The 12,142-nt window shown below is 50.9% G+C and overlaps 2 protein-coding genes across 2 annotated transcripts in view; both read left to right on the top strand.

Annotated features, from left to right (window-relative positions):
• Positions 1-239: 239 nt before the first annotated feature.
• CUTC (cutC copper transporter) lies at positions 240-4,475 on the top strand. Its single transcript, XM_010294141.1, has 6 exons — positions 240-443; positions 1,733-1,768; positions 2,191-2,324; positions 2,892-2,919; positions 3,324-3,429; positions 4,035-4,475. Exons 1-6 carry the CDS (start codon positions 281-283, stop codon positions 4,144-4,146), a joined length of 579 nt encoding a protein of 192 aa, XP_010292443.1. The 5' UTR covers positions 240-280; the 3' UTR covers positions 4,147-4,475.
• Positions 4,476-7,850: 3,375 nt separating this feature from the next.
• The window catches only part of ABCC2 (ATP-binding cassette, sub-family C (CFTR/MRP), member 2), a 19,152-nt gene continuing 14,860 nt past the window's right edge, over positions 7,851-12,142 (top strand). Inside the window, 7 exon segments of the mRNA XM_010294140.1 lie at positions 7,851-7,892; positions 8,454-8,627; positions 9,125-9,250; positions 10,336-10,470; positions 10,889-11,011; positions 11,356-11,411; positions 11,633-11,864. Of these exon segments, the coding sequence (XP_010292442.1) occupies positions 7,851-7,892; positions 8,454-8,627; positions 9,125-9,250; positions 10,336-10,470; positions 10,889-11,011; positions 11,356-11,411; positions 11,633-11,864 (888 nt within the window).

Below are 12,142 nucleotides of genomic sequence, written 5' to 3'. Positions count from 1 at the left end.
GAGCATGGGTGAGCCTCTCCCGCCCCCGTTCTGCGGCGCCCGTGTCCTCCCCCTCCCCCTGAGCCAGCTCCCGCTCCCTTGGGGTCAGTGTGCCCAGCGCCTTCCTTCCCTTTCCCCTCCTCCCTTGTCCCCCTCCCGCTAGCTCGGCTTCCCCCCTGTCTCGCCTTGCCTCCCCTGGTGGCTAGAGCTGCCGTAGCTGGGTGCTGAGCTGCCTCTTTGCCTCCCCCACCCAGGGCTCCTGCAGGTGGTGAAGCAGTGCGTGAGGGTCCCCGTGTTCGTGATGATCCGACCTCGCGGCGGCGACTTTCTCTACTCGGACCGGGAGGTGGAAGTGATGAAAGCTGATATCCGCCTTGCCAAGCTGCATGGGGCTGACGGGCTGGTGTTCGGGGCCCTCACTGAGGACGGGCGCATCGATACAGAGCTCTGCACAGCGTTGCTGGGTAAGAACGTCTCCAGTCAGAAGTGCTGTGCTGAGCTCTGTGCTATATCTGTGCTGTGACTGGAGGTGGGAGTTCAGTGCTACAGCTCTGTCCGATGCTGTAGAAAGAGCTGCAGGGTGCTTTGGTCTGCATGTCTTGTCTGGGGTCTTGCCATCTCTTTCCACCTTTTTCAGTTTTATGTATTGTCATAACTGTGAGGCATTAAATAGGTAAGGAGCTTTACAGATCAAGGACCACTGCCCCAAGCAGTTCACACAAAGTTTGAGGCCGCCTGGGACATAATAGAGTCTAGGAAGGAGAGAGGCTTAGGTGACCTGCTTTGGGGGCATCGGAGTATTAAACTTTGAGATTCTCTCCCTACTTTGTTTTCTTTGCCCTCTGTTCTTTTCCTTACATCTCTGCTACAGGTGTCTAGGATATGTCTTTCCTGGACTTTGGCCTTATGCGTAGCTGACAACTCATCTTCATTTTTTCCTCTAACACACTCAGTTAAAAAAGATAATGAAGGAAAGGTGGAAATGTGTAAAAGGCTACTGAAGCTCAGTGGGAAATTGTTAGTCCAGACTCCTAACAAAAGAGAGAAAGAGAATTTTCTTCCACATCTTTTCTGTGAGCTACAGCCAAAGCTAAAGTGGTCTGAGCCTTTCCCTGGTGGTATGGTGTTGAGGTTCTCATATGAAGGTGAATATGCTGTAGGGAGTGCAGAAAAAGAGAGGGACCTTGCCAGGATTTGCCTCCACTAGAGCAATGAGGTGCTCTGCCAGAACCAGTGTTTCCAGGGCAGGAGGCAGTTGGATTTCTTTTCATAGAGATAAATAACTTTTGCCCAATAAATAGAGCCCCACTGGTGAACTTTGCTGTGGTCTGAGATAGAAGAGAAATTATAGGTAGTGAAAGATATCACAAAAATCAACTCTGTTGCTTTCAAAGAGCATTGGTGCTGTCTCTTCTCCAGGTAGATGAGACAACTTACCTGCTTTCTTCCTGAAGAGAAACATTTCTGGTGGGAATGAGGGTTCTGCATGATCCAGACGAGATGGGGAATTTTGGTGTTACTCATAAAAACAAAGGTTTGTTGCTTCCTCAAAGGGCAGAAGGACTCTTCCACACCAAAGACCCTGGCCAAAGAGGAGCAGCTGTATTGTTTCCATCATGTACTGGGAGTCTTCTGAGCTTCCCCAGGAATGGCCCAAGAAGCATTTGCCCTCTTTCATCTTATGTGTTTTTCTAGTTCTAGTGCAAGGACTTGCTGTGCCAGCCCTGACTGACCATATGTCTTCTTATTGCAGCGGTGTGCCGTCCCCTGCCAGTCACATTTCACCGAGGTGAGTCGCCTGGGGCAGCGGCCCTGGCAGGGACCAGCCTCTGCCCCGCTGCCAGGGGAAGGTGGGGCTGGGAGTGAGCTGAGCTTAATGTACTTTGGTTATTTTTTGGAGGGGGGAAAGCTTTGCATACTGTGCAAGAGTAGGCTGTGGCTGTGCTGTTCCCCCAGGAGCGGAAAGATCCCTGGGGGGTCCAGGCTCAGGGGCTGTGTCACTGCCCTGTGTGGGTAGGAGGTGTCTGAGGAGCTGAGCACAGTGGCCTGGCCACTGCTGTGAGGGGGACATTATAGTCGGGAGCTGTGGGGCTGGCCAGCTGTGAGAAGGACCTTTCCTATTGTTGTGTCTTGGGCTCCTGAGCTGGCTGGGGGACAGGGCTTGCGCATGCTCAGATGAGTGATTTCTGAGCTGTTCTGTTGGTGTCTCAGCCTTCGATATGGTGCATGACCCTCTGGTGGCATTGGAGACCCTGATTTCTCTGGGGTTTGAGCGTGTGTTGACAAGTGGTTGTGACAGCTCAGCGCTGGAAGGATTGTCCTTAATTAAGAGGCTTGCGGAACAGGTAAGTGTTCCCCTGGGTTACCATGGCTGCTTCCTGGGCATTGCCTGGAGGAAGCTCCCTTACAGTAGCATTCATTTTTGTAAGGGAAGCTTCTGTCAAGCAGTGCTTTCCCTTCTTGTCTGGCTTGGCCTTAATCTGTTTTTCTGAGCCCATGTGGGCTGGATCCCGAAGTCTCCCACAGCAAAGAATGATTGGTTGCGGACTGGGAGGAGGGCAGTAAGAGTTGGTTTCAGCAGCTGATGTGATTAGCCCACGTAAACAGCAATGTGAGGTCCCTGCTGGGGTCTCATAGTTGCTCTTAGGAAAATGCAACAGATGTACCTGAGAGGTAGCCAGGAGGGATAGAGAGGTAAGGGGAAATGTTTACAAATTGTCTTAGCTCTAACTGCATAGTCTTTTCCACTTGTAAAACATGCATAGTACAAAAAAGATGTGTGAGAGTGGTAAGCCATGGTGACATCCATGAGCTTACTGAAGATGCTGCACATAAGGTTTCTTTGCTGCCCCACAGCTAGATGTGTGGGTGTAGTGCTGAGCAATATCACTAACACGTTTTTCTTCTTTCAGGCGAAGGGCAGAATTGTGGTGGTGCCAGGTAATGTTTTTTTGACATCTGTAACAGGTTCCATATTCCCTAGCCCCTGCTTCCTAGCCTTTCGGCCTGGGATGCACTGTCTGATCTGGCTTTTTGAGCCAGGTCTCCAGGAGGAGGAACTCGTGCACCCGTGTGAGTAAAGGCCGTGCAGCCAGCTGGGGATGGCAGAGCCCTGCAGCTGCTCCTCTCTGGAGAATTTGGGGACAGCTTTAGATCTGTGGGAGAACACGAGCCAAGGCTTTTCCCATCTCTTTTCACGTGCCTGGATCTCTGTTGTCCTGAGGGATGTCTTTTCCACTCTATGTAGAAGGCGCGTGTCCCTTAGGGGGATAGGTGCCAGGGTAATGTCAGGTCTGGGACAGGGCCATCTGCGCTGTATGTGATGTTGGGATTCTTCTCACCAGGGGGTGGCATCACAGAGCGCAACCTGCAGAGGATTCTGGAAGGCTCCACTGCTTCTGAGTTTCACTGCTCTGCTCGTTCAGCCCGGGACTCTGGAATGAAGTTCAGGTAACTGATTATTTATTTTTATTTATTATTTTATTTTTTAGCAAAACTGTACAAGGGAAAAGCTGGATTAATGCGAACATGAGTTTGTAGAACAGACATACATTTCAAACAGCTTTCTGGGTGCTAATTGTGCTCTCATGGTTGGGATCATGATGCCTGGCTCTATGTTCTGCAGTGTACGAGGCCAGTGGTGCTCATCATCTGGACACGAGCTCCATGCATAACCGAATCCTTGGGGCATTTCTTCTGCTACTGCTGCCCTAGGGCTTTAAGTGCACTTGTGTAGCACTCAGGAAGGCAGGTTCTGTTGTAGTTGCCTTAGACCTTTAACACTGGAGTGTGTAGGATTTGGGAGGCCCATGGGATGTGCCTCTGAGAAGTGAGTGATGAATGGCTTATGTTTGTCCACAGGTCTGGGTTTCTGTTGATGCTGTTGTTTCTTGCCCTTGGATTATTCTTCTTTCTATTACTGTCTCATCTTTGGTGTGGGTGGCACCAGCAGGTTCTTTGGTGACTGCTGAGACTAGGGGAGATAGTGAGTTTTCCTTAGTGTGTCTTATTCATCTGTGTTACCTGCATGTAGTAACCAGTTGTTTTCCTGACAGGAATCCAAATGTTGCCATGGGAGCGTCCTTCTCTGCCCCTGAATACTCCATAAAGGTGGCAGATGTGGCCAAAGTGAGGACCCTGAACGCGATTGCAAAGAACATTCTGTAGTAGAAGGCACCGTGCTGGGACAAGAGCGCTGAGACTCCAGGGTCTTCCCTGCCACATGGACAGATGGGTACCGTTTCCATCCTCAGGCTGCAGAGGGTGTGAACTAGGTGATGAAGCCTGACATCTCTTCCCTTGGCTTCCCCTGAATGACCAGTCCCTGGCCTGGAAACTTATGTTGGCCATTTTAAATAAAAGGACTCATTCCCAGATGTTGCAGCAACAAGCTGTTCGGCAGTATTTGGGAGAAAGGGAGCCGAGAAAGTAGGGGGATTGAATTGTGTAGCACTGCATGTGATTGTCAAATAAACACTGCAGCTGCGCCCCCTCTTGCTGTGCTTTTTAAAATTTATTTTTGTTTTACAGATAAGACTGTGGTCTGTATTACATAGCTCAGTACAGTGTGCTTTGGTGTCAGTTCAAGATATATACTGCCAACAGAGAATGGGCTCATCTGTGTGGCATGAGGCAGTTTGCACAGGAGGCAGAAACACTTGCCAAGAGCAAAGTAATAGCAAATAAGCATTGGGCTAAATACGTGACTCAAACCCTAGTGTCGGGAGAGGTAGATCTGGGAGTTGCCTGCTAGGTCTGAGAGGCAAGAGCCAGACTTGCACTGTATTAGCCAGGCCCCTGCTGCACCACAGGAGAAAACAATTGCATCCAGAGTGCCGGGGAGGGAAACATTACAGCCACAGCTGGAAAACAAGGCCTGCTGTGGTCAGCCAGCTGGGGACTAGCAATGCAGCAGCTGCTAGGTAGAGAGAAGCACATTGATGCGTAGACGTGAGGAGCACATTAAGTTACAATGTGAAGGAGCTTCTACCTACCTGACTGATCAGGTGAGCTAGTTGTGAGGCATCCTGGGCTGTGGGGCATGAGTGAGGTGGGATGGGCATATGGTGAGATTCCTTGGGGAGGACAAGGTGCATTTTCTCAGGGACTTTCCAGGTCCTTTTCCTAACATGAAGCACAAACCATCTGCTTGTTCTGCCGACAGTGCTTGGGGCAATGTGCCTGTTGGGTTATTGTTGCCTAGTCAGAATTGAAGCCTTAGACTCGTTTCAGTTACCCTGCAAAATACCCAGTGTAAGACCTGAACGGTCTCAGAGTGGCCCATTAAAAGAGTAGAGACCCAGAGATAAAGCACCTTCATTACTGCCTGCTCTTCTCTGAAAGATCCACAAAGCTGAAGAGAATCCCCGTGACAGCAGAGAGAGCAGGCCTTCCCAGGAAGCAAAAAACAGAATTCAAATTTGTCTGTCCATCTTGGCAATAGCATACAGCCTGTGAGGATGTACAGGAAAATGTAATATTTGACAAGGTGGCAGGACCTTTTGTCACCTTAAACAGAATCAGGTCATGGAAAACCTATAGCCAAGACTGTGTATTTTTAGCTCAAAAGATACATCCACCTTTTCACATGGATCCATCACAGGTATCAGTGTCTTCCAAAACACACCTCAGGAATGTACATGGTAGTTCTCAACATAGGAGCTGGAAAGGCAATGATGGCGTAGTGCTGGTGTCAGAGCCTGCTTTGGCACTCATAGGTGTGCAAGCAGTGGGAAGGATCCAAACTTGGAAGAAAGTATTATTTAATCTGTGGTTATAATCAGTGTAGTTGAGGACACCTGATTTAAGAGTTCCTGGCTTATGTTGTGAGATTTCATGAGTCATGGTGATGATTAAGATACCGTAAGTCAATTAACATGAATATTCTGCTGACACAGCTCTCCCCAGCATCATAAACACAGAGTTTGGTTCTTTCCTTTCATGTAAAGTTTAAAAAAGGAAAGGAAAAAAGGCTTTTGAACTCTCATGGCGTTACAGCATAACAAGGCAGAGAAACAAACCCTTCAGAAACAGAGATAAGCATTGAAGGCTGGTCTAATTTGCAGATTGCCTTGCAGAAGCCTCTGTCCCGGACCAGACCCTGTGTGAGACTAGCATGAAGCAATGCCTAATTTTGAAAACTTAGGTTATAAATGGTGGACAACAGACAGGTAAAGGGAGGGTAGCAGAGGGAAAGGGTGTGGTATTGTTGGCTAAAGAGATCTTACCACTTTGATTAGCTTGGTCCCAGTGAATATTTTCTGGGTATTGCAGTGAAGGAAGCTTTATAGAAGGAACTGAGGGACAGTGAGGTGGCTTTGTGGTTTTTTAGGTGGAGCATGTCCCAGGTATGATGGTAGAGAAAGTGAGGGTGTGCTTGTTTTGAACATTAAAGGTAGCTGGCATCCTATGCTGAGCAAACCACTTCGGCTCTGAATGAGAGACCAAAGATGGGGTGAGGATGGGCTGTGACACATACTGAAAACCGAGACAAGTGATGGGACAGAGCATTAACTAGGAAGGTGTCATGAGCAAGTGTTCCCCTTGGCAGTGGTGCTCCAGGTGGGTACAAGCAAGGCCAGAGGACAGCTGTGCCAGTGAGCAGAAAGAAGAATCGCATCAGCACTCCGGGTGGAGAAGGGCTGAGGAAGTGACTGCTCCATTCACTTATTTCTTATCCATTGCTTCGGATTGCTGCTGTCATCAGCAGTGTATTGGTTCTGGCCTGGAGGACCTAGCACTAGGGGTAGTTTTATTTACCAAAAAAAATGTAGATTTAATCAGACAAGCCAATAATAATTAACCAATGAGTTGGACATTGAACCTTCCTCTGCTACTGATGGTAAGGGAGTTGTTCCTGAGCAATTACTCATTGTATCACCCTTGACTTCTGAGCTATCTACAAACTCCATGAACAATGGGACAGCAGAATCCTTGCATTCACCCTACCTTCCCCTTTTATCTGCTTTTATCTCAAAAGCATGCACGATAAAGCAAATTCAGTTCCAGCCTTAGAGTAGCACCATACCTATCTACACCCACACCTCCACCTTTCTAAGCACCAGGTTGATGATTTAGTGGCAGTCATCTGCCTCGGGAATGGTCCTTTGGCTGCCTCAGATGTTGGGGGTTGCCTTAGAATGAAGATTCAAAGTCTCTTTTGGGTTTTGTGGTCAGCCAGCTGCTGTAACATGCAGACAACACAGAGATGTGGGAAAAGAGAAGCAAAAGGAAGAGCTAGGAAAGTCTCCAGGCTCTGCAGGCCCAAAGAAGTTGGTAAAAGGAGCCTGGATCCCACTGCAGCATGCAGTCAGCTCAGCTGCCAGTCTGCAAGTTCCCAGGCCTGGAGCACTGCTGGTGTCCTGGGCCTCCTTGCTGGGTGGCACATGAGAAAAAGGGTACTGTCGTCTTTGGCTCCTGGGGATCAGCCTTTGCTGGACTTTTTGGCAGCATTCAGCAGGCTTGTTCTGGCGGGGGGGGTGTCTGTCGCACCAAAGTAGTGTCTTTAGCAGATCCATATGAGCTTGTCTCGGTGTGCACTGATGGAGGTTGTGGTTTCTGAGCAATGGCTGTGGTGTCCTGCAGTGACTCTGTGGCAGTGGCTTCCCTGTATCTCCCCTTTGATCTCTTTCTTGGGTCTTCCTCTCCTCCCCTCCCCAAAGCCCATGCAGTTTCCAAAGCCCTTTTGGTTACTGTTTTAGTCTGTGGTGTTGTGCAATAGCACCAAGTTAACAATTAACCGCGTGTCATCAGGGATTTCGTCCCAACACCACTTGAGGGTGTGTGGGGACTTTTGTCCCAAGCATCCACGCAGGACTCTCACAGCCAGGCGGAGCGAGGGGAAGGAGCCACCATCTCTTCTCGCCTGAGCCATGTCGGCAGCCCTGGAGAAATTCTGCGGCTCCATCTTTTGGGTGAGTGGCTGCATCATCCCCATCGCCCGTTCTTGGGGTAGGATGCTCAGTGGGAGAGCAGTAGATCCCAAGGGTCACAGCTTGTTCAGCCAGTGGGACCCAACTGCCAGCGGTCAGCCGAGGCTCTGGTATTTGTCCAGGGCTGCCATGGCACTGAGCACTGTGCACTGCCTGGGCGATATCCACAAGACAACGATGCAAATGATAGTTCCCTGAGTCCTGTCCTGTTTTATCCCTGCAGCCCAGCTGGGAACACAGGACACCCTGCACAGACCCCTCAGTGAATGATTTGGGTCCAGTCACTGCGGCTGGCTTGGCTCCAGCAAGGGGTGGTTGTGGGGGGGGCCCTCAGGTTCAGGCAGATAGATGGGTAAGGGGACGTCACCTGGGACCTTGGATGAGTGTTGCAATGCTCAGCCAGGAAGGTGGGTGTTGAGGAGGGGGGCGATGGGGTGGAGGCCGGGTAGGCAGGAGCTATAGGAGCTCTGGCTCTTGTGCTGTGTGCCAGAAGGGAGTTGAGCCATCCCAAGTGTCTTGGCTATCTGTCCTTGCTGTCTCCAGAATGCCTCCTTCCTCGCTCGTCCGGATGCTGACCTGCCCGTGTGCTTCCAGCAGACTGTGCTGGTCTGGGTCCCTCTTGGCTTCTTCTGGATTTTGTCTCCATGGCAGCTCCTGCCCATGTGCAAATCCAGAGCCAAGAAATCATCTGTGACCAAACTCTACATCATCAAACAGGTAAAGTGGGGCTGAGGGGGCAGGCTGGAGCAGCTTCAGATGGAGAGGTGGTGAGTGGAAACCCTCTGGGCTGGAGTCAGGTGTGGGATGGAGAGATGAGAAGTGTAGGAGGGAAGGAGAAATGGGCTAGGGCACCATTTGGGACAGAAGTGTAAAGGGGAGCCCAGGATGAGGCATATCTGGGACAGAGGCGATAATAGGGCTGGGATGCACCGGGAGGGAGGGCTGAGGTGTGTACTGGGGCCTCTCAACTTGTGGCCTGTTATCCTCCAACCTTAAAATGATGGCAGTGCTCCTGTGGAAGTGCTGCAGCTTCACATGACCCTAGAAAGCTCTCCTGGTGCAGGTTTGGGTTGGAAAGGGTGTAATGTGTATCACACATTACAAAAGCACTGTGTATGGGGCACAGTGCTTTTACACCTGACTTGTTTCCCAATGGTTCCCAGTGCCCACAATGGGCTGGGTCTCCCCTCATGGCTGCTCCCCTCTCCCCACAGGTGCTGGTTACCTTGCTGATGCTGACGGCAGTGGCAGAGTTGGCCCTGGCTTTTGTAGAGGACACAGAGCAGGACCCCCTGCCAGCTGTCCGGTACACAAACCCCAGCCTGTACATTGCCACCTGGGTAAGGGATCAGCCGGTAAATGTGCTGTGTGTCGGCAAAGAGACAGAGAGTGCGGCCGTGGGGCCAAGCAGCAGAAAACTTTCGACAGCATAGAGATCAGCTGGAAGCCATGTCCATGAGGGAAGCACAGCCTGGAGGATGGGTAGGGACTAGCCCTGAACATGTGTGGGCAGTGCACAAGGGCGATAGGTTGAGCGCAGGTGGCTAGTTGTATGGTGCTCTCTCCTTTTATCCTTAAAACTGGGATAGATACTATGCCTGTGAGCGTAGCTGAACTTTCTGGCAGGAACCTTAGTAGCAGCGGTATGGGTTTCACAGGGCTGATGGCACAGCGTGAACATCAGGGCACAGTGTGCTGCTCTGATGTCTCACAGCTTCCCAAGGGTTGCTGCTCAGTTTTGTGCGAAGAGTTGAGAAGTGCCACAGGACACCCAGGCAGAGGAGAAAGCTGAGGACACAGGGGCTATTATTGGCTTGATGGAAGTTGCAGATACCTTGTATGAGACATGGGATATTCTAAGTCTTAACAAAGCCATAACACTCAGGACCTCCATTTAAAAGCAAAAGTAACACCCCTGTTTGCTATCCTTTGTATTTTGTCGTGTCATCTAGTTTCATGTGCAGAGTTCACGTGAGATTATAAGGCAAGAGGACTGCCCAGAGAGGCTGCGCTGCTGAGTCTCTGATCTGGCTTTAATTCCAGGTCTGGAGGCAATATGCAGGAGACAGGGTGTGACTCCTCACAGTATCTGAGGTGTATGGGTGTATCTGAGAATCTGCTGTGAGAACAGCTAAAAAGAGACGTACTGCCCTGCTGTAATGTCAGGGTGTCTTCAGGCCTTGCTTTTCCAGCAGCCTGATTGTACATCTTCCTGAAATAAACCTTTGCCCTGTGCAATTAACTCCAAAGCTTATATAGGGTTAGCAACAAGCTCAGGCACTGGGAGCTCAGGGTCTTCAAGGCAGTGGATCCCAGCAGATCATGTGTGCTGGCATCCTGGGACACGTGCTCCAAAGGCACGCTTAGAGCCCAGACCTAGTCCTGCAGCCCTGCCTGAACCTCTGACTGACTTTCTTTCCCCCAGCTCTTGGTCCTGCTGATCCATGATGCACGACGCTTCTGCTTGTGCAGAGACTCAGGGATACTCTTCTGCTTCTGGACACTGTCCCTGCTCTGTGGGATATTGCCATTCCAGTCACTCCTTCGGAGAGCCCTGCAGGTTGGGTTTAGCAGAAAGCTCTGTGCTTCCCTGTGGTCTTGTTCTGTCTCCAAAGAAAGTCCCTTCAGACTTCATCTCTTGACAAACTCTCAGTGGTATCACTGAGGTCCCAGTTGGCCTAGGGACCTTGGTGAACCAGAAGAGACCTGAGAAGGAATTGCTCTTTGAATTCATCCTGTCTCTTTGGGGAGGCATAAGCTCTCCTGGACCAATTTCTTCCCTTATGGACTTATGGGAGGAGGTCAGGAAGAAGCAGAGAGAGGTGGTGAAGGGAAGCTTAGCCAAGATCCAAAGCGAGTTTTGCACTGCCTCATCGGGCCCAGCCTTGTTCACTGTCCTGGGGATGGATCTTGTCTCTGAGTGCCAGGTGGCCTTGAGACAAGCCCCAACAGTCACCCTGGCCACTCCATTCCTGCAGGCACCAATCTCCGACATGCCACGGTTTGTCCTTTTCTTCATCTCCTACGGGCTCCAACTGCTGCTCTTCCTTGTCTCGGGCTTCTCAGATGTCACCCCAGAAACAAAGGAAATCGCAAAGAAGGTGCAAGGTCCATGCAGGAGTGGGCTTGGGGTACCACAACCTGGCTGGTGTTGTGTGGGGCAGGGTGGGCTCCATGCAGAGGCTTCCTCCTGGCCCCTGTGGGAGGGAAGACCTGAGGGCTTCAGTAAGGGACATGGTGAGAGCTGGAGCCTGCAGCCTGGGGTATCTGCATGTGTTTCCATGGGCAATTGCTGCTAGCTGCGAGATGGGGTTCCTGGGGCTGGAGCTGGCATGGCTTGAAATCTCTGGGGTTCCTTAATGGCTGGGGGTGTTGAGCAAACTCTTGTCAACACTTTCCCTCAGCATCAACAATCTCTTGGTACCCACTTTGCTTTGTACCCTAGAACCCAGAGGTGACAGCCTCCTTCCTGAGCTCCATCACCTTTGAATGGTACACCAGGTGAGCAGGGCTCCGTGAGAGGTTAGGCTGGTGAAATGCAGCGGTGCTTTAGGGCTGGGCCAGCCCTGTTTGGGGGAGCCTGCAGCACGGGCTGCTTGGAGTTATTCGTGAGAGGCACCACATTTGGTGGTCATCCAAGGCTGGGCTGGGTGCGAAGGCTCTGCATTTGCAGCAGGTGTAGTGTGGGAGGCTTGCTGAGGGGAGATTTCTCTGTCCCACAGCATGGTTTTCAAGGGCTATTGCAAGCCCTTGGAGATAGAGGATATCTGGGAATTGAAAGGTAAAGACAAGACACAGGCTATTTACACTGTTTTGGAGAAAAACATGAAGACTGCGGTGAGGAAGGCCCAAGCAGAACTGGAAAAACGGAAACGCAAGAAAAGACACCAGGAAGGTGACACAGACCGTGGGAACAACATGAGCAAGGCTCAGAGCCAAGACATCCTGGTGCTGGTAAATCTCTTCTCACTCCTGGCCTTGCATGGGACTGAGGGATCCAGGTCCAGCCTTGGGGACCAGGTCCAGCCTTGGGGAGTAGGGTCACTTTACCTCCCTGCAGCCCCTTTTGCTCGGTTTTACCCTCTTTGATTCTGCAGGGCCATGGGCAAGGATGGGGGAACCCGTGACAAGGTCTTCCCTGTTCTCGGTAGATCCCTGTATTTTGAGAGACCAAGAAAGTCTCCATCCTTCTGCCCTACAGAAGGACAGGAACCACCCTCAAGTCTGCAGTA

This window comes from Phaethon lepturus, unplaced genomic scaffold (assembly GCF_000687285.1).
Source record: "Phaethon lepturus isolate BGI_N335 unplaced genomic scaffold, ASM68728v1 scaffold36079, whole genome shotgun sequence".
NCBI lineage: Eukaryota > Metazoa > Chordata > Aves > Phaethontiformes > Phaethontidae > Phaethon > Phaethon lepturus.
The sequence above is the reverse complement of the archived record's forward strand: the minus strand, read 5'-3'. Positions and strand labels throughout refer to the sequence as shown.

Coding starts and splice junctions, on each gene's coding strand:
- CUTC (XM_010294141.1), top strand. CDS start 281: ATGATCCGACCTCGCGGCGGCGACTTTCTCTACTCGGACCGGGAGGTG. Junction 2,325..2,891: donor TTAAGAGGCTTGCGGAACAG/GTAAGTGTTCCC, acceptor TTCTTCTTTCAG/GCGAAGGGCAGAATTGTGGT. Junction 3,430..4,034: donor GACTCTGGAATGAAGTTCAG/GTAACTGATTAT, acceptor TTTTCCTGACAG/GAATCCAAATGTTGCCATGG.